Source organism: Talpa europaea (genome assembly GCF_964194135.1).
Source record: "Talpa europaea genome assembly, chromosome: 5".
Classification (NCBI taxonomy): Eukaryota; Metazoa; Chordata; class Mammalia; order Eulipotyphla; family Talpidae; genus Talpa; species Talpa europaea.
In genome coordinates, this window is record NC_140071.1 from 27,650,789 (window position 1) to 27,673,153 (window position 22,365).

A 22,365-nucleotide genomic window follows, 5' to 3' on the forward strand; every position below is an offset into this window, starting at 1 on the left:
CAGTGTGTTTCTCAAATATGGTTTATAATTTGTTCCATGCACCATTCACAGTGAAAAAACAGTGAGGCATTTACATGATAGAAACTGACCACACCAACCTACTCCAAACAGTCACATAAAAACTGCTGATACAGTTAAGTATTAACTACATAGATTAATATGTAGAAATAAAAAGGAAAAAATGAAGATATAAGGCATCTTAAATAACTTTCAAAGAACTAAGTAGGGTATAAAACTAAAGACAGGCAAAATAAAACAGAAAAAGCATTGTATAGGTTCTGTTTCAAACATGATAGAGAAATACCAAGAGGTTAGTCCACACCTTCAGGATGGTTACAGAGGCTACATATTTTCATGATAAAAGCTGGATGATTTTCAACTCTACACATTTTTTTCCCTTTTGGTAAATTATGCCTTACAAAGAAACAAAAATTATACCATTTAGTTATATATATAAATCACATATATGTAAGTATGTATACACAAACATATATATAATTATGTTAATGAAAACAAATATGAAATTAAGTTCTACTTGGAGAATTTGATCACTCTATCTGTCTAGGCGCTCACTGTTCCCCTACATAAATGTCTTTAGATCCAGGTACAACTTTCAGAACTTTCAGACATAGTTAATTCTTCCTTCCTTTGTATTTCAGTAACAATTCTATAGGCATCTATTAGAGTTTTATCATGACTTCAGCTTACATGGTTAGAAGATATGAAATTGAGTTCAAAATCTAAGGGAAAGATCACAAGTAATTGCTTGATTTCTGGTAGTTTTGGGTATAGTTTGCACTTCTTTCTCCAGTGTCTTAAGGAGAAAATTAGGTTACTGATTTGAGATTTCTTCTTTTTTAAGTGTACATGTTTATAGCTACAGCTATAAATGTTATCTGTAAGTATTGCTTTACTTGCATACTGTTAAGTTTTGGTATGCAGTTTCTTCATTTTTATTAATCTCAAAGTACTTTCTAATTTTTCCTGTGAAATTTTGATTTTAATTTCTAAAGTTTCTTGTGAAACTTTCTAATTTTTCTACGTGCATTTGAAAAGAAGGTGTATTCTGCTATTGTTTGAGAAACAACCTTCATAAATACCAATTATTTAAAGTAGGTTGACAGTGTTTTCAATATCCTTATTTTCAATTTGTTCTATTAATTATTAAGGGAGGAGAAATGAAATCTGGATTTGTTAACTTCTTTCAATTTTAACAGTTATTCCATTTTTTTTGAAACACTGGCATTAGGTACATACATTTTTAGGATTTTTTTTATGATCCCTAAAAATCACTATGGAGTGTTTCTCTGTTTTTGGCAATACTCATTGCTCTGAAGAATACTTTGGCTGATATTAAAATACCCACTCTATATTAATTAAATTTCATGTCTGCATGGTATAGCTTTACATTTAAAATAAATTTCTTGTTGATAGCAATTAGCTTGGTTTTGTTTTATTGATCAGTCTGATAATGTTTATCCTTTCAGTTGTAGTATTCAGATCATTTATATTTTGCAGTTTCCAATATGACTGAGTTTAAATTCATTATCTTGCTGGCTATTTTCTACTTTTGCCATCTATTCTTTGTTTCCTTTTTCCTGTCTTCTTTTGGAGCACATGCATATTTTTAAAGACACTTATTGCCACTATTGGCTATTAGCTATATCTCTGTGTTTTCAGTGACTGTTTATGGTAGAGGTTGGAAAACTATGGTATATGAGTAAAATCTGGTCCACTACATTTGTAAATAAAATTTTACTCATACACTGTCACCACCCATTTGATTACATACAGTCTATGACTGCTTTCATACCAACCATAGCGTTAACTACGCAAGAGCAGAGTTGAGTAATTTCAAAGACCGCATGGTTCGGTCCACACAACCTAAAATATTTTCCACTGAGCTTTTACAGAAAAATTTGCTGACCATTGCTCTATGGTTTAAACGTAATAAATTAAGATCCAAAAGCCAAGTTCTCACATAATTACTCACATTGTTTTCTTGGTTCCTGTTGTTTTTCAAGAGTGTGATAATACAATTATGAATAAAGAAAGCAAGGGTAAGCACTCCAGTCAGCTGTGGAAACTGAAATCTTATCTCTAGGAGAAAAAGAGAGGGGGAAACATATTAAAACTGACAATTTGAAAATGAGTATTAGTAGCCAAAAACTGATGAATAAAAATCAGTTATCTCTGTTTTGTCCAGGGGATAAGAATATAAAATGTCTTTATGAAGTCTTGGAAAAAATTAAAAACTACTACTCTGTAAGATTACTTTAAATTAGTTATTTCTGCTAGAGGTCACAAAATAAGTATGTGGTAGGACCAGATTCAAATTCAGGGTCTGACTCTAAAGTCTTAATATTTGAATTTGCCAGAAAAATACCTTTATAAAAGGAATCAGGGAAGGGAGAATTCATCATTTAATATTCTTCAGCGGCTAATATAAAAAGCATTTCATTAAAATCCTGGAAATAAAAAGGTTAAAAACTTCCAGTTATAATTAAGAAAGTTAAGGGATATAAACTACAACAGTGGTGACTATAGTTAATAATATTGTATTGGGTATTTGAAATTTGCTAAGAGAGTAGATCTTAAAAGTTCCCATCACAAGAAAAAAAATTTTAATTACATGTGGTAATGGATGTTAACTAGGCTTATTATGCCGATCATTTCAAAATATACACAAATATGAAATCACTGTATTATACACCTGAAACTAATATAATTTTATATGTCAATTATTATCTTAATTAAAAAGTACTGGAAATTATTAAAATATTAATTAAAATACAGGGACTGGTTAAATTATGATATACTTGCTTAGTGGTATACAGTATTTAAGAATGTTGTAGAGAAAGATTTTATGCTTGGCAAATACTCATGATTCAAGTAGTATATATAAAACATCATTTTACTTTTATTTTTAAAAGTGCATGTGTATATATGTATGTGTATAAAGAAAAAAAAACTAGGGGGATATCCATAAGGCTATGAATGTTGGTTCTCTCTGACTGATGGATTTATCTTAAATTAAACAATTACCTATATTTTCTAAGTTTTTGATAATAACCATAAAGTAACTTTGGAGTAAGAATAATAAAATTACATATTTAAAAAGCACTACCAGCTTCTGTCTTGAAGGGCTGCTGATACAAAAGCGGGGGAAAATTGATCTTACGTAGAATAACATTAGTATTAATGTTAGGCAATGTAGGTGCAAAAAAGGGAGAACAAACCATCTTAGGGGATACCTTAGTGTTGTAATGAGAAAAGAAAGGTTACTGACTTTTTGCCATATTATTTTAAAAAAGAAAGACTAAGGATCAAACATTAAAAAAATAAAAAAATTATGTACTCTTGTTTTCCATTAAGCTTTCATTTGTCTATTAGCTTTCATCTGAACTTTTGTTTCTGTAAGAAATTCCAAGTGCATTTTCTTAGGAAAATTTGTCCCTTTATTGTCTATAATATTTAATTTTGTTTTATTCTCAGCAACAAAATAAGGTGTGGGCACAACTCCCACTTCTGTTTTCAAAACCTGCTAATATATTGGGCATAGGATGCCTTTGCTACAAGAAAAACTTGTTCATCACTTCAGATCGACAGTCAGCATTACACTTATAGAAATATAACAAAGGAACCATTTTTGGAAACATGATAAAATATTATTTGTAGATTTCTTTTACAGAGGGACAACTGAAATTCTTAAGAATTCAAAGTCATCAAATCTCAAAGGAAAGGAGCATAAAGGCAGAGAGGAAGAAAGACATAGAGGAAGTATAAAACAACCAGAAATCAATGAACAGAATGGTAACGTCAATTCCAATAATACTTCATTAATTTATAATATTTTAATTATATCAAATTGCTTTAAATGTATATGGACATAATTTTATCAAAATAGAGGCTGAATTAACTACATGGCAAATAGGGAGGTTTTGATAGGCCTCTCTCATAAATAGCAGAAATCAACTATTGTCCACAGGAAATCTCACCAGCTCATCACCTGCTTCTTGGGACTAACCCATGGATAATTTTCTCTGAGGTGGTGGTTGGTGGTTCACCTTGGTGGTAGAACAGGGAGAAGGGAAGGGAGTTAAAGTTAGGCAGTGGCATACAGCTGAACAAAATGGGGCTTGGGCACAGCCTGTGAAGGCACACAGAGCTGACAGAGGAAATCCTCCCAGTAAGGGCGAAATGCAGTTACATGCCCACTGGGAACTTCTGTTCAGTCATGAAGAGTCTGGCTGCAGGCAATCTAGGTGGGTGGGTCCCATTTTCTCCCCTTACGTACCCCCTTGAGAGTTGAGAAATTTTGAGACACACAGAGAGAGAGAGATCCTTCTGTGTTCCATGAAGAGGAGTGGCCAGGAGGCAGACTGGGAATGCGGCAGTGGTCTGTGTTTGGTCTAGGGGAGAAGAGGCAGTGTAGGATTCTCCACCTGGGTTGGCCCTTCCTCCTCAAAGACTGAGACTGAGGCATTCGGGCTCTTGCTGGTCCTCTCTTTCCCACCCATTGCCAAAATAAACAAAGAAGATAAACAAACTAAAGCCACAGTATCCCAGTTAGAAAAACTAAATAAGGTACCACTTATGTCTAGGAAACAAAGAGCATGAGAACAGAAGGTAGAAAAGCTGAAGAGCTGCTAAAATCTCCATAGACTAATCTAAATGTCACAAAACTGGAGGATTCAGTAGAAAAAGATCTCAAAATAATTATCATAAAGAGACTCAATGAAGTATGAGAATCTCAAACATAGAAAGGAAAGTTCAGGATCTCGGAAAAGATACAACTTAAGCTCTCAGAAAAGGAGCATAAGTTGTTCTTCATCAGAGATTGAAGCTATTAAAATATAAGAGAGTGATGTTGAATAAAGTGAAAACAAAAACAGAAAGCATAGTAAGTAGGCATAAACCAGCAGAGGAAAGGTAATTAAATAAATTAATTAAATAAATAAATCTTAAAAAAAAAAAAGAAAGAAAAATAAGGCAAAAGAAAGTGGGGCTGGAGAGGACAGGAAGCCAGGAAAGACGGGTGTATTAATATACATGAAAAAGAAGAGCATTTCATGCACAGGTAAGAGTAAGTGCAAAGATTTTAAGTTAGGTGTGTGCTTGGCATTTTTGTATGTGGCTGGAGTAGAGTAAATGAGAGGGAAAATAAGAGAGTATGAAATCAGACAGGAAGGCAGGAGTGAGAACATATAGGACCTATGGATTAAGACAAAGACTTGCCTTTATTCTGAATGAGATGGAAAATGTTTTCTTAAAAAAAAAACCAAACATTAAAAATCCAGTTGTGGGCCTCCCTCCCTGGTGGTGCAAGGGTTAAGACGCAACCTATCAAGCTGTCCGCAGGCTCTGCAGCACAAGTTCAATTTCCCAGCCGGCCAGGGAGCAACTCACATGGAGCAGCAGACCTCTCCTGACTTGCCTGCAGCTCCTCTCAGCAGTGTACTTCAGTCAATCTGCCTGTTCTATTCCCCACTCTGTCTCAGGTGAATCCTCTCACCCCTCTACACCTCTGGCCGGTACCCCAGTTCTTGTATGCATAAATAAATAAATCTTTAAAAAAAATCCAGTTGTTAGGTATATAAAAAGTGAGACTAGTTAAGAGGATACTACAATAATTCAGATAAGAGATTAGTAGTTTGATGTAGTTCTTTTTGGTGGAAATGTTAAGAAACAGATTCTCAATTTATTTTGAAAATAGAGCTGATATGGTTTGTAGATTGGGGGGAGAGGATGGAGGAGTAAAAGAGCCAAGGACAACTTCAAAGTTTTTAGACCAAGCAACTGAAAAATTGGAGATATTGTTTTCTAAGATAGAGAAGACTGGGAGAAAAGTAGATGAAGCAAGTTGATAGGGTGGGAGTAGATGAAGAAGGCAATAAGTGTTTGGTGTTTGTCAATTTAAATTTGAGATACCTAATAGCCATCCAAAGTGGAGGTGTAAAAGAGACAGGTATATGGGTATGGATTTCAGTCGGGAGATCTGAAATACATATAAAATTAGGACTAGTGACCATATGGGCAACGTATCAAATCAGGTGCTTAGACGACATTACTTAGGGGATAAGGACAAAGAGAAAAAAGATTTGAGTATTGAACCCTGGATGACACCATCATTTAGAGGTCAGAAATATGAGAGGGGTAGTTATGTAGAAGAATCAAGAGAGAACAGAATTTTAGAAGTAAAGAAAGTGTCTTAACATGGAAGGAGTGACTGAATGCACCTCATATTGTGGATTGGTTGCAACTCATATTGTTGATTGGTTGCATAAGAAGAGATGTGAGAATTGTTCATCCGATTTGGAAAGATGAAGTCATTGGTCATCATGGAGTGCCTGGGGCACAAGCCTAACAAAAGTGAGTTCAAGGCAAATGGAAAGAGAAGTGGAGATAGTGAGTGTAGACAATTCTTTCAAAGAGTTTTGCTTTAAAGGGAAAAATAATTAGAAAAGAATGTGACATCAAATGAGTTTTATTTTTAGATTGGAAGTTAGGTTTGTATACAGGTAGGAATAATTTAGGAAAAATCTGATGATATGTGATTAAGGAGAAGGAGGAATAAATACAAAAGAAAAATCCTGAGTAGACAGTCAAGGATAGGATGAAATCCTTAAGTAGGTTTTTCCTCCATGAGTTTTCCAATTACCTGGGGGAGGGAGGTTGGTGGGATCTACTGCACTGAAAAAGAAATTTTTAGATAGAAGAGTACATAAATAAGAATTGAATCAGAAATACAGGTTTGTGTGAATTCTTCATCAGGATAGTAAAGGTTCACACCCTCCAAAGTTCTTTGATTCCTAATTAGCTTGTATTGAAAAGGATTTCTGACATTTTTATTCTTGAGAAATTCTTCACTCACAATATAGCAATTCATTTCAGGATGATGAATAGCAACATAAGCCTCTTTTAGTCATGATTCTCCCTTCACATTATTTAGAAATTGAGCTAAATGACTTAGTATCTATTTAAGTACATTCTCTAGTCTATCTTCTAAACAACTTTAATCCTCTCCATTATATCTATCTCTAATAGCCTATCATTAGCATAAATTTTTATCAGTAGGACTCAATATAAATCACAATGGATCTAATTTTAGGAAATAATATTCTTGTCTATTTTTACTAGTGAATGAAAGAACTAGCTTAAAGTTGCCATTTTTACCAGTGTCCAATTTTAAATACAATCTGGGTTGAAGGGTGCCCTTCAAGCTCCAATACTTCCTTTATCCTGAATTTACACTGACTTTTTTAGTCTTTGTGGGCTTCCAAGAGAAATGAAAACCAAAGCTACAATATAGTCAAATTATCTGGAAACAGGTAACTGTAATAATACAAAAAACTTCTTTCAATAACTACTAATTCAACACGCCTTGAAAACCAGGGGCTACCATAACAAAATGAAGAAAAGGAATAGAAGACAACTACAGCTGCAGACTTTAGAGCATAGCACCAGATAAAAAATAAAGACCCAAAATTCTAGACAGCCCAAACCCACAGTAGAAAAATGAAAAGAAAGCAATGTTTCTAAACAAAAACAGAATTTTATATTGCTTTCTCTTCGTAGTTTTCATATTAGTGTAATAACCACTTCCATTTTCTAATCTTTGTTTCATTTAGAATTATTCATTCATTGGGTCATGATGTTTTATCACGTTTAAAATCTCTACATTTTATGAAACTGAAGAAATTTCAAAGCTATTATAGGAGAGAAAAAGGAGGGGGGTTCAATAGCATCTTAGCATGAAAAACAGGAAAGTAAAGAAAGGGGAGGATGATGTTAATGAGTAGTGTTATCCACACATATTAATAACTATGTTCTATGTCTCAGAAAATCCAGGATATGTTTTCTCAGAAAAGTCTAGAGTGAGTTTTGAATTTTAAATTACACTGTTACACCACTGAACTTCAGTCCCAAGTAAAAATGACAGAGCCCTAGTTACCCCTAGCTGCAAGAAAATCAAAGTAATTTCAACTGATCTCCTGAAGCAGCATGAATAAAAATGTTCAGCATAAAAAATACCATTACTTGTTTTAGAATAGCAATAGTTAACAATAGTTAATTTAAAGATCACTTTATTATAATTTATTAACTCTTTATTTGGTCAAAACAGCTCACCTTGGGCCTCCCTGGTGGCGCAAGGGGTTAAGAGGCAACCTATGAAGCTATCCGCAACCACTGCAGCACGAGTTCAATCCCCAGCCAGGGAGCAACCCACATGGCAGAGCAGACCCCTTCTGTCTTGCCCATTGCTCCCCTCAGCAGTGTATTTCAGCCAATCTGCCTGTTCTGTATCCCGCTCTGTCTCTGGTATATCATCTCAGCGCCACCCCCCCAAAACCTCTGGCCTGTACCTCAGTTCATGTATGCATAAATAAATAAATGCTTAAAAAAAAAAAAAAACAACAGCTCACCTGGTACAAAAAATTCTGTTGGCACAAACCAGTGAAATTCCAAATGAAATCCCAAGCGACTAGCCTTCAAGGTAACAAGGAGAATCAAATAGACAACAGACACTGTGCCTGTAAGAAAAAAATTCACAAAACATTTATCATCTTTGCGTGTTTTACAGATAATTTTAAAATCAAGCTCTGCTGCCACAGTCATAGCAAAATTTAAGGTTCCTACTTTCATTGAGTATCTCTATCCAAACCAAGGTTCTAAAGAACAGAAACAAGCTGTGTTTTATCAGTAAACATAGCAAAAAAACTACGTAATAGGCTTAAGAAGAACCAGAGGAAGGTAGCTTATAAAATGCTGAAAGCAAAACTGCCAAATTCGCTAATAAGCTGAGTTTAGCAGAGAATACATGCTGAAAATCCACTATAAAACTGTAAGATTATATATGAGGGGGAAAAAAACCATGAAATTTACCTTATTCTTTTTTAAAAAGATTTATTTATTTATTTGTACAAGTATTGGGTACAGTCAGAAGCACGGGAGGGTGAGAGAATTCACCAGAGCCAGAGCGGGGAGCAGAACAGGCAGACTGATAAAGTACACTGCTGAGGGGAGCAGTGGGCACGGCAGGAGAGGTCTACATGCTATGTGGGACCCTTGCCCGGCGGCCGGGGATCGAACCAGTGCTGCAGAGGCTGCGGGCAACTTCTCAGCCCAGCGCTCAACCGTTGCGTCACCAGGGAGGCCCTACCTTATTCTTTTGTGTTTGAAGTACAGAGCTGGTCAATAAGTGGGGAAAGGGTTGCAGTACTTAATGTAAGATTATAAGAAAGAAAAGAAAGAAAAGCAGTGGATGTGGAGTAGTGGATGTGGGTCATAAACCTGACTGAGAAAAGCCATAAAACAAAAAATCCACAATAATCTGATCTAGTATATCTAGATGGTTTTTGACTGGGTGGTAAAATTCCAAATTCTATTCATAGCATTATACATAGATCAAAATATCACATTCAGGAATTTTTAGTAGTCTATACACAATGGCTATGATATGGAAACAACCCAGGTGCCCAATGAGTAGCAAGTAGATAAAAAAGATGTGGTATACATCCGCAATGGAACATTACTCATCCATAGAAAAGGATGAAATTAAGCCATCTGAGACTACATGGACTGATCTCAAGAGGATTATGCTAAGGGAAATCAGTGTGAAGGAGAAAGACCAATACCATATGATTTTACTTATTTATAGAACATAAAGAAAAATAAGCCTGGTGGGCCCTGACAATAGAAAGGAATCAGCAGAAAAGACCAAATGGTTAGTGGTGTATAGTGATTGGACATTCGGTGGCAGGAGAATGGGAAAATGTAATCTTGGAACCTATACAGTATAGTAAGCAAATATATACACTAGAAGTTAGAGGAGTAGTCCATTTAAGGAATTAAATTCAGTTATTTTGGAGCAGAAATCCAGGAAGGTGGCTAGAGTAATTAGATGCTAATTCCTTTAAAGAAGTTATAATTTTAAAATAACGGGAAAGTACCAAGAAAAAGGACAAAAACAGAATATACTTAAGGAGGTAGAGAAGATTCAACCTGGTTAGAAGTTTGGGGATTTCTTATGCAACTGAGTAAATTCTCCACAAATTTATAAACTAACTTTTAAAGGTCTGTTATGTAAGAAAGACAGCAAACAAATCAGGAAACCACAAATGAGCTATATAAGCTCTTCTGTGGATTTAGAGATTAACAGATTCAGAAAGCATGAAAAAAGTAGCCAAAGTCAATATAACCACCACTCTTCATTTTCTGTATTTATTTGTGGCAGCCTTACAGTGAATCCTGCTGCTAGGTGGAAAGGTATAGAGAAATACCATAATCCCTTTGTATCCATGAGGGATTGGTTCCAAATCCCCCTTAGACTAACTCCCAATCTTCACCACTACGAGGATACTGAAGTCCATAGATGCTCAACTCTTTTATATAAAATAGTGTAATATTTGCATATAACCTACACACATCCTGCCATATACTTTAAGTCATCTCTAGATTATTTATAATACCTACTACAAGGTAAATGCTATGTAGTTGTCATACTACATTGTTTGTAGAATAATGACAAGAAAAGTCTAGATATGTTCAGTACAGATGCATCTATTGTAGACCTAGCCACTCAGTATGTATTTTCCATCTGTGGTTGGTTCAATCCACTTATGTGGAATCTGCAAATTCAGAGGGCTAATTGTGTTCTCACCTCTTTCTTTGGTCTTCTGGAAACCCAAAGCCACCTCCTTGATGTGATGAATAAACTAATTATTTTATATTCTTGGCTGTCCACCAAGAGGTCATATCTATAGGGAAAAGGTAAAATCCTATGTTGGATTTGGGGTTATCCTTTATTTTTTTGAAGACTGATTTATTTACTTAAGCATAGAAGAACTGGGCTACAGGTCAGAGGTGCAGGGAGTGAAAGGATTCACCAAAGACAGAGTGGGGAGCAGAACAGGCGGATTTACTGAAATACACGGCTAAGGGGAACAACGCGTGAGACAGGAGAGGTCTGCTGTGCCATATGTGGGTTAGCTTCCTGAAAAGATTGAATCGGGCTGTAGTGGTGATAGGGCTGAGACTTAATCCTGAGGCCAGCAGGAAGGCCCTAGGGTTATCAATTCTTTATGAATGATATCTTTGTCTCTAGTTAACCAAATCTGGGCATTCATTAGGGTTCCTTTTGTCATCTTAAGACTCAGTGTTCTAAAAGAAGATAGGGTCAAAACATTCCTTTAGTGATTCAGAAATTTCTAAGATTTCTGAAAAACAGATCTCACAGAAAGAAATCTGTTCCTTTAAGGTGACAATAGTGTTCCAAGAAGGAAAAATACACTGAGAAAGAGAATGCAAGTAAAATAAACTTAAGGAGCTTGAGCTAGAGAATGATATCCCAGGTTGAAAGTCAGGTTGTAATTCTGTGGGGGGAAAAAAGAACCCATAGTTTCCTCTAGTAAGTTGTAATGTTTCCAGCTCTCAGAATTGAGAGTTCCTATAATATCCAATTTGGATCACTCCTGAAATTTTAGTCTATTTTCTCTAGTTGTGCCCTTAAGGGAAATGAGGAAGAGCAGATTCAGTAACAATAGAATGGGAAACCCAATACTCCTATATAAAAAGCAAAATGGAATTGGAGTTGAAATGGTAATTCTTGTCTGTGGCAAACTTCATAAAGAAAATCAAAAGGCAAGGTAACATATGAGTAAACAAATTCAGCATTGGTGAATAGGCCTGGAAGAGAACTAGCTCCCCAGCCAGACCACATTTTCACAGAAGCCAGCTCATACTCCACTACACAGAGAATGTATCACATATGCTGCCAGCTTACCTAGGATATTAAATTTTGAAAAAAATGAAGGTGATTTGAAATTGAGAAGTGGGAGGAGGAGTCCTACAAGGTAAAAGGGCACAGTCCTGGACTTATTCCACCACTTTTCAAACTGTTGGAGTTCTGTGTCATTGGCATAGAAAATCATGGAGCTGTTGTCAGGATGGCCACCACTCCCAGCACTCGGGCAAATCACTGCAAGAGGAAACCATCAGATTAGAGAAGAACACAAGAACAAAAAAATGACTCCTTCAGAGACTTACATTTGCTCTACCAATCTCAATATTTATCATAACTACTAAGTCTCTACATTAAAAAAAATACAGAGTTAGAAACATCAAGAATATTTTACCTATAAATAATTAAAAGTGGGGGATTCTTAGAGGAATATTTTCTTGATTTCTACTGGATATTACAAAAATATCTCACCAAATATCCATTACTAGAGAAAAAAATTGGGCTAAATGGCATCATCTATGCAATAATATAAATATTACTCAGGGTAATTGTTTGTTTTGCTAATAATCCATATAAAGGCCAAACAATAGGTTTCTTCTGATAATAAATAAAATATATGGGTTTGGAATAAAAAAGCAAACTTCCTTGAAACAGCTGCCATAGTATTGACAAAACCTAATTATTACTTATAACTTAAGAATCTTGAATTCCTGCATTCCAGAGCAATTCTCCTGGAAGTTTATCATACTTAATACCATCTTAAGATTCCAGATGGTATCCAGAGTATTGGGAAGTGAGAAAAATGTATTTTACCTAACACCAATCTGTCAGTGGCAATTATTAGAACAAAACTCATTTTCACTGTTTTTAGTTTCATAATTTTTGTTAATAATTAATTTCTGTTACTAATTTTTTCTTTGTAAAGAACTCTTGAAAAATACACTAAGCAACCAACACACTCATCCCTAGTCAAAAAGAAAAGTAATAAATATCATTATAAGTTCTTTTTCAGATTTTATTCTCTATCCATTATTTGGCATGTCACCAAGTCAAGCACTTAGTTTTAATATCCTTTTCTCTTTGTTAGAAATTTAACATGTATTTTTCCCTTCTATGCTGGACAGACGTAAATTAACTTGAATTTTTCTAGTCCTAAAAAATACAGTGGAAAAGAGCACAGGCTATGGAAGTCAACTGACTGAATAATGAATCCAGACTGTCACTTAATAGTTTTGGGGCCTTATACAAATCACTAACTTCTCTGTGTCTTGGTTTCTGCATCTAGAAAGTGGAGATAAAAGTGCAACTATTATTGAGAACAGTAAGTACTCAATAAATGTTAGTATAATTTTTTACATTCAATGAAATGAATTATTCCATAATCTCACTATTTAGCACACAAAATAAACAGAAGAATTAAGAAGTGCTGGAAACAACATAAGATATCACTATGCAAAGTAAATGGACTTTTTTGATGGTATTCTCCAAATCATCAGTGTAATTGTGATATATATATATAAACTCAATGGCGAGCTGACTCCCTACTAGAGAAATCCTATTAAATATTAATGAACTATTTTCATCAATTGATATCAGCCACACAAGTTTATTTTTAATAATTAATTAAAGGAAGCTTTTCTAAGAAATTAAAATTATTTTTTAGCCAAATCTTCAAGTTATTTTTCCATATTTACTAATCTTCATTCACTATTAGGAAATTAACTGTTCTATATGGTACAGGTTTGTGTATCTTAAATATTAGTAACTAAAATAATAAATGTTTAAACTAAATTAACAAATTGAGAAATAGGCTTCTAAACTCCCAAAACATTAAGCAGCAATATAGGTCTTTGAAAATACTTTACTAATTACTCATAGGCAAATGAGGATATTATAGACATAAGCTAAAATTGTGAACTGTAGAACATGGATTAAATTTTGTTTAGTTCACAGTGTCACAACCTTTTGTGGAGTTTTTTTAAAAACACAGACTAGCAACCATTTAATAATTGCTAAATTAGCATAATGTTAATGATTCTATGCTATTCATTTAACTAAAATAGTCACAGGTTCTATCTTAATATCTTCTTTGAAACAACTAAGGGATTAAAGAAACAAGCTAAACTTTAAGAGGCAAACTACTTACCAGGGTTGCTATCATTGGTACTTAGTATAGCATCTGTGTCATTAATGTGATGAATAAAATCTAAAAATTAAGGAAAAATAAAGAAAGATATTAAGTCAATCAGCTTATATAGTTTCTTATCTATAAAAATCTTTTAAGATCTACTGTGTGATTATATTATCAAATACATGGAGTCAAGATTACAGTACTTTATAGTTATCACTGCTTCACTTTATTCATTTCTCTCACTTACAGAACTATTATTATTATTGGTTTCATAATCCCACTATTGACAATTTTTTAACGAATGAGGATTTTTCCAAAAAATCTCCCCTGGAGTCTGAATTTAGTTAAAATCTCTGGAATAAAGATAATATATACAATTTTTTCCATATATACTCTGTAATTTATATACATATAGTTACATCTTACATAGAGTTAAATTCTAAAGCTCACAAAAGTAGAAAATAAAACAACCACCTTAGTTGGGAAATCACTTAAAGTTTTTACTAAGTAGGGTACATGCATTTATAAACCAAAGGCTCTACAGTAATTACTGCTCACAAGCATCACTGTTACAATAAAGGAAGTAGCAAACTAAAAAGCATATACAGATACCCGAGGATTCACATTCTGTAAAAATAAAAGAATGTATCTTTTTTTCCTAGTAAAAGCCTGGGGGAATTTACTTAATTTTGTTTAATGTTCACTTTTTATAACCATAGCAAGCATTAAATAAATATATTTAATGTCTGAAACATAAGATGGTAAAAATGATTGGTTAGATTTTTTTTTTTAAAGATTTATTTATTTTATTTATACACGCACTGGGTACAGTCAGAAGCGCGGGAGGGTGAGAGAATTCACCAGAGCCAGAGAGGGGAGCAGAGCAGCAGAAGGACCGAAGTACACTGCTGAGGGGAGCAGCGGGCGGCAGGAGAGGTCTGCGTGCCATGTCCGGTGGCCGGGGAGCAGCCGGGGATCGAACCGGCACTGCAGAGGCTGCGGGCAGCTTCCAGCGCTCAACCACTGCGCCACCGGGGAGGTCCAATGATTGGTTAGATATTTTTTTTTTTAAGATTTATTTATTTATTTATACAAGCACTGGATAGAGTCAGAAGTGCTGGAGGGTGAGAGACTTCACCAGAGCCAGAGCGGGAAACAGAACAGGCAGACAGACGAAATACACTGCTGAGGGGAGCAGTGGGCGGCAGGAGAGGTCTGCGCACCATGTGGGACCCTCGTCGGGCAGCCGGGGATCGAACCAGCGCTGCAGAGGTTGGGGGCAGCTTTGCAACTCAGCGATCAGCCGCTGCGCCACCAGGGAGGCCCTGATTGGTTAGATTTTAAGGTGGTAAAGCAAATTAAATATGTGAGTTATTCACCTTCACTATTCAAGATAAAAGTAGTTTAGTGCTCTAGGTTTTACATAATAGTTATCTTCAAAGATTATTAGGGACTTAAGATTGGAAGTTATTAATTTTATGTAATTCCTGATGCCAAAGATTTACATAAAGGCAAGTAACAGCTTGAAACCACAAGTACACTGGATTGAACAGTGTCTCCCCAAATCCATGTCTACCAGGAACCTTAGAATGTGACCTTATTTGGAAATAGGGTCTTTACAGATATAATGAAGTTAAGATAAGGTCATACTGAATTCGCTTAGACCCTACATTCAATGACTGGTGTACATAGTAATAAAAGGGAAATTAGGACACAGACACATTGAGGGGAGATGGCCATGTGAAAAGAAGCAGGAATTGGAATGATGCAGCTATAAGCCAAGGAGTGCTAAGGATTTCCACCAACCACCAGAAGTTAAGAAAAGACATGGAATGATTCTTTCCTAGAGGCTTAAAAGAGAGAGTCCTACTAACACTTCAATTTTGGACTTCTAGTCTCAAGGACTGAGAGAGAATAAATATCTTTGTTTTAAGACAAACAGTTCATGATAATTTGTTACACTAGCCTTAATATACAACGGCTCAACAGGGATGGTATGAGAATAACTACATGCCAGTCTCTCTTATGCAAAGATGTAGAAGTCCTAAATAAAATATTAGCCACACCCCTTAATGAAGTAAACTGAATCCAGTATGAAGTTTAAAATATCTTAAGTAATAAAGTAAGTAATTAAGTTTATCCTAGAATAAAAGAGTGATTTAACTATTACAACATATTTTACATAGAGAATTTGAAGGATTATTATTTATTTAAAAATCAGTTTTTGGAAATCAACACACAAATATTTGCGATTATAATCAAATAAACTGAATCAAGTATATTTTTCAGAATTATAAATAATATTTTTTATATTATTACTCCAAATCCAGAATTTAAGACAGAAACAAAACATGAGTTTTATATCTAAAAGTAGCTTTGTTAAGCAAGCACATGATATGGATACTCACTGAAAATAAACTTTCCAGTATTGAAAAGAAAATTAGACATAAGGACCCAATAAACTACCATTGCTCCAATAAGAGATACCAAGGAGAAAAGGAGACTTGACCATTGTCCAAAGGAGCCAAAATAATGTCTGCAGACTTCTGGATATTCCCAGGTACTGGTATCCACTGATGCTAGACAAAAATAAAAGACAAGAATAAAATTAGATGTTAATCATATATTCCATATTTATAATTTGTGTTCCCCAAATTTACTCAAACTATTTTAGCAAAAGATTATGGGTGTTCTATTGTCAGATATTAGACCACATTATGAAATAATAATTATAACATTATAGAACACACACATAAAAATGTTATGTTAATGAAAGAGTATAGGTAATCTGAGAAATAAATGAGTCATAATATTTTATAATTAATAAAAGCAAAGGCTCGATAAAATCCTCAGTAAGACACAAGACATTATCCAATAATATTTGGCATACTCAAATTTCTTGAGTCTTTATACTACATGCCAATTAAACTTCACACAAATGAGTTAAGAACTTAAAGATTAAACAAACAAAACAGTTAGAAGACAATGTGAAAAACAGAACCTGAAAGAACTGAAGAAATACAAATTATAGTGGAAAAGACAGGCAGATATAAACAAACTCATATAATACAAAAGCCATTCAAATGCTGAATGGGAAAGAAATTGACAAGAAATAATAGAGAAAGGGCTAATGTCTACATCATATAAAGAACTAAGTAGATTGATAAGAGCACCAAGTAATTTGCAGATAAATGGGGAATGGATATGAATAAATAATAAAATTAAGAGAAAATATACCAGGTACTTAGGAGAGACAGAAAAAAAAAATTGAAGGAGAAGCAAAGACTATTGATTGATACTTGCTAAGAGTCAAAAATATAATTTATGTCTATATAGGTCCTAAACTATTTAAAAACACTCTACAAAGGCATTTCCCTAATCCAGAATATAGAGATGAATGGAGGGAGTACACTGGTATAACTCTGAAAATTCATTACTAAGTTACATTGTTTATATTTTCTTATTTTTCTAGTGATAATTTTCTAAAATTTAGGTCTATTGGCAGGTCAAAAAAATCACCATTATTTGATAAGAATCAATTCTTAATTTAGTTCTAGCAAAGACCTTATTCAAAAATATGATTTTGAAAAATTATTCTTATAAGGAAATTAGCATCAAGGAATACAACCTGCAAAGAATGCCCAGCCTTTGTAAATTTCAAAGGCAGCCACTAATTCATTAATGTAGTAGTTAGCAGAATACTATGAATTAGAGAGGGAAATCTTTAGATACAAATAGTTCATATACCTGTAATGTATACATTAGTGATCTACCTCAAAAGGAAATACCTATTAATACCCACATCACTAAACCAATCTGTTTTAACTGTGGTAAATTCTTACAGATCATAGAACGTGATTTCACTACTCTGTAGCAGCAATAAAGTGTTAAAAGGCCCATCAGCAAGATGACACATAATCCAGTAGTAAATCCAGCCTGTTTAAAAATAAAAGTATAGAACATATATCATCATATTAGAGTAAATTCACATCCAACCATATTGTTATACCAAACAATTATGATAAAACTTGAGAATGAATGGAAAATTATATATAATCCTCTATTTTCTTTACTAAATTATATGTAAATTTATTAAAAACTATTAAAAAACTTACAATACCAAAAAAAGGGGAAAAAAATCAGATAAAGTGTACCAAAAAATTATATTACCTGTTTTATGCCCCAAGGAATACTTAGTATAGATGTTCCCATCATGGTATTCCAAATCATAAAACTGAAAACAAGGAGTTTGACTCATCAAACATTTTAATTAAGACAAAAATAATCCATAATCTTCATTCACATATAATTTAAGTTATGGTACAAAAAAGTACTTTACTTACATGGTTACTAAACTGCTATTTTTACCATAGCCTTCAGTGTAACTTTGAAGTTTATAGGCAGAACCTAATGGACTATATACATAGCACTCTTCTGGAGCTGGAACTACATGATCTGGGGCAATCTGGTAAAAAAAAAAAAAAAAAAGAAACAGAAATGTTAGCACCAAAAAATGTAGGATGCAAAGTAGGATGTTTTCTATATATAATGGTACCTGTTTTCTACATATAATTCTATATCATAATAAATTCCATGCTGTCAAACTCAACAAAATAATTTCAACTTATGGGTGGTAGGAGAAAACCAACTATAGATTCATCCCATGGAGCCTGAGATGTACTTGGGCAAGAAACACTGGTTTATAGGTAGAGGAGTCTAGCCCATAGAAAACAGCAAGAAACACATGCCAAACATTTCTAAACACCATGAACAAATAAACAGTCTGATCCCTGTGCATACTGTATACTGAAGAGTGGATACAAGCACTCTTTTTCAAATGTAAATGAAGAACTAAAGGAGCAAGAGTTTAAAAACTATAAACTGTTCACCTGAAATGAGATAAATTCTTAAAATAAGTAACTGTCAAAATATATTTCTTTTTTTTTCTTTAGAAAGGAGGAAGAAAAGTCAGCAAGACTAAGAGTAAGCGATTCTAAATAGAGGATACTTGGGTTTTATGTGAGGGGAATTTTAAGAATCCAGTAGTTACTGAACTCTTAGTTGAGGGTAGTTTTAGCAAAGAGGCAGGTAAGGAAATCAAACTAAAGAACTGAGAAGTCACTGCGGTAAAGAAAGGAATAATAAATACATTATAAATAATAAATATTTAAATAAATATTTAAAATAATAAAAATATTTTAAATGCATTGAAGCAGAAGATAGAGGAATTAAAACTGCCTAAGGTTAAAAAAAAAAGAATATTTTTTAAAACATTTAATGAATGCTGGTTTCTTTCTCCCTTTTTATCATTAATAACTACTAAAAATCTTTTTTTCTTCTAGAATATTTCTATTTATCTTTACCTTTCAAGTGTCTGAGTATCTCATATGTGGTAATTCTCAAAGCAACTAAATAACTTATATTTTTTATCCTAAAATAAAAATAGATTTTAGAAAGCCAAGAGTCAATCCATGGCCCATCAGCCAAATCTGACCTTCAAATGATTTTTAAACATTTCTTATGTTAAGAATTGTTTCATATTTTTAATGGCCATAGCACATAAGTGAAGAAGACTATGTGTCAGTATTATAGACCTGCAAAGCCTAAAATGTTTAGTATCCGCCCTTTGGCCCTTATTTTTTCTTTTTTTAAAAATTTTTTTAATTTTTTTTTTGGCCCTTATTTTTGATCTATTAAAAAACATCATTAAATAGGAAAATATATATATTTATGTATATATTTTAGTTTCCTACTCATGCAGAAAATTTCTAAAAAACATTTTTCCTTTGTAGTTTCAAGCTTGAAAATGGAGCAGAGTAAGAGAATCTCATTATTTATATTAATCATTGACCTAAGGCTTGAAAACTTTTAGGATTGGGGATTGGCAGAATTTAATCTAACAAATCTGGTTGTTGTCAACATGCCAGGTTAGATAAGAATGAACTAGCCTAAGACATGTATTAGTTACTATCTCTGACTTTCCATGATGCTCTCCTTGGAAGATGTCCAGCAAAAAGTTCAAACACTGGGAGTTGTCCTGGCTATATTGTTCACTGTTCATTTCAACTTAACTTCAGACAATTAGCAATGCTTTGCCTCTTACCAGTGCCTTGTCTGTAGGAGCAGTGAGTCGGCTGTAGTAATGAATCCTCTTGTTCATGGCAGAAGCCTGGTCACTAACCCTCTGAATGACATTATTCACACTGACGATGTTTGTGGGCTCTATATAGAAAGGCCTAGAGAAGGGAATATACACTTGACAAAGAACGTTCAGCCAGAAATTCTGGAAGTGAGCCATTGGAGAAAATAACTTCTTGTCCTCCATTAGAAATGGGATGTATCAAGGCAAGGCATTCACTTCTCACTTTTGGTGGGGAAAAAAATGTCACAAAAGAAGTATTATCTAATCCACAGAACAAAGCTTTTCTCACATAATACTTTTAATTTAAACACACTTTTTAAATCTTAGCAATAGAAGAGACATAACAGAAAGTGCTTCAACTAGCTATTAACAAGAAATATAGCAGCTGTCAATTTTCAACAATAACTTATACAGGCACCGCTTTGAATATTCTCTCAACAAGCTTTTGGCACCAAATCAGAGAAATTATGGACAAAAGCGTTCTTATACTGAAGAGTCTCTACTCCTTTATGAGTCAAAGTTACTTCCCACAATAAAGAATATTCTCATTTCTTGGGTCCTGTGCTAAGGATTAGTAACCTGAGCCATCTCCCTTGTAAGACTTACCCAAAGTATTATCAAATGAAACTCAAAAGAAACCGCAGATAATTTCCTCATTCAGCTTTTCTGGACTTTTGGTAACATATCTATTATGCTATAATATATATATAATATATAATAAATAAATATATAAAATATATATTTTTATAAGTTATATATAAAATATAAAAAATATATAAATTATATATATATGTATACAGACACATATGTCCTTCCTATAGCTGTGTCCAATCAACTGTAGATTCTGGTTTTCACTCATCATTTTCAGTCATAAACTCCTTCAGCTCCTTATTCAAACTTCCACTGATAAACTATCCAACATGGGAAGAGCAGGCAGAACTGCATGAAAGGATTGTATTCCTCTGCTGATTCTCAGATCCCTTGAAGTCACAATGACATACAGAATCACATAAAGAAGGGGGAAAAGCCAAGATATTTATCATCGGTTCTACATAACTCCTTTACACTGACAGTTCTGAAAGAAGCACTTAAAAAAAAAATCGAGAGATCGAAATGTTAATTTTTGCTAATATTCCAAGTAACTATGATATTAGAAAAATGGGTGTATACCAGACATCTCAGAAATACAGAGAATCACAGGAGAATCTACAAATATGTTTATGACAATAAAATGGATAACCTAGAAGCAATGGACAAGTTCTTGAAGGATACAATCTTCCCAGACTGTAGAAGGAAGAAACAGAAAACCCGAGTAGATGAATTACAAGAAAGAAATTGAAATAGCAATCAAAAAGCAAAAGACCAGAGGTAGGTGATTTTACTAGTGAGCTCCACCAAACCGTCAAAGATCAACTAATATACATTCTTCTCAAATGTTTCCCAAAAACTGAAGAAGAGAAAATGCTTTCAAATGCATTTTATGAGGCCAACATTACTCTGATACCAAAAGCAGACAAAGACATTACAAAAAAGAGAAAGATACAGACCAATATCCCTGATGAACATAGATGCAAAAATCCTCAACAGAATCTTAGCAAGTCAAATTCAACAATACATAAAAAGGATCACATATCATGACCAAGTAGGATTTATTCCAGGAATATAAAGATGGTTCAACATCCAAAAATCCATCAATAATTTACCATAAGAATAAAAGGAAAGGCAAAAATCATATGATCATAATAATAGATGCAGAACAGGCATTTGACAAAATCCAGAATCCATTTATGATAATGCACTAAAGAAAAAACAGGGGTAGAAGAAACATTCCTCAATATAATAAAAGCCATGTATGTCAAATGCACAGTTAAGATATTCAATAGTGAAAACTGAATGTTTTCCCTCCAAGATCAGGTATAAGATGAGGATGTCCATTATCACAACTATTATTCAATACAGTATTGGAAGTGTTAGCTAGTGCAATTAGGCAAGAGAAAGATATAAAAGGAATCCAGATTGGAAAAGAAGTGAAACTATTGCATTTGTAGATGACATAACATACATAGAAAACCCTAACGATATCACTAAAAAAAACAACTGAAACATTAAAGCAGTACAGTGTAAGTGGCAGGCTACAAAATCAATGCACAAAATCTGTTGTGTTCCTATATGTGAACAATGAACTAGAAGAGAAAGAAAATGAAAAGGTCAGAGGTTGAATAATATATCCTCATTTATAAATGTGGTAACCTTAGGCAACTATCAATGCTCACAAAGCATTGTGGTATTCTACATAACTACTGTGATACCTAGTATTAGAAGACAATGTAAAAATATTCATATCTCGGG

At 33.7% G+C, this 22,365-nt stretch overlaps 1 protein-coding gene across 3 annotated transcripts in view; it reads right to left on the reverse strand.

Moving 5' to 3' along the window:
* The window catches only part of SLC38A9 (solute carrier family 38 member 9), a gene marked incomplete at both ends in the record, with an annotated part of 43,954 nt that overhangs the window by 10,864 nt on the left and 10,725 nt on the right, over positions 1-22,365 (reverse strand). Inside the window, 9 exons of one of the 3 annotated variants that reach the window (XM_084234162.1) lie at positions 1,994-2,100; positions 8,427-8,534; positions 11,786-11,980; positions 13,890-13,949; positions 16,283-16,453; positions 17,717-17,810; positions 18,045-18,108; positions 18,218-18,339; positions 19,978-20,110. In XM_084234162.1, coding sequence (XP_084090288.1) covers positions 1,994-2,100; positions 8,427-8,534; positions 11,786-11,980; positions 13,890-13,949; positions 16,283-16,453; positions 17,717-17,810; positions 18,045-18,108; positions 18,218-18,339; positions 19,978-20,110 — 1,054 coding nt within the window. Of the gene's footprint in view, positions 1-1,993; positions 2,101-8,426; positions 8,535-11,785; positions 11,981-13,889; positions 13,950-16,282; positions 16,454-17,716; positions 17,811-18,044; positions 18,109-18,217; positions 18,340-19,977; positions 20,111-22,365 lie in introns of those variants that run through there. The other 2 variants (XM_084234163.1, XM_084234164.1) reach the window with 2 other exon arrangements.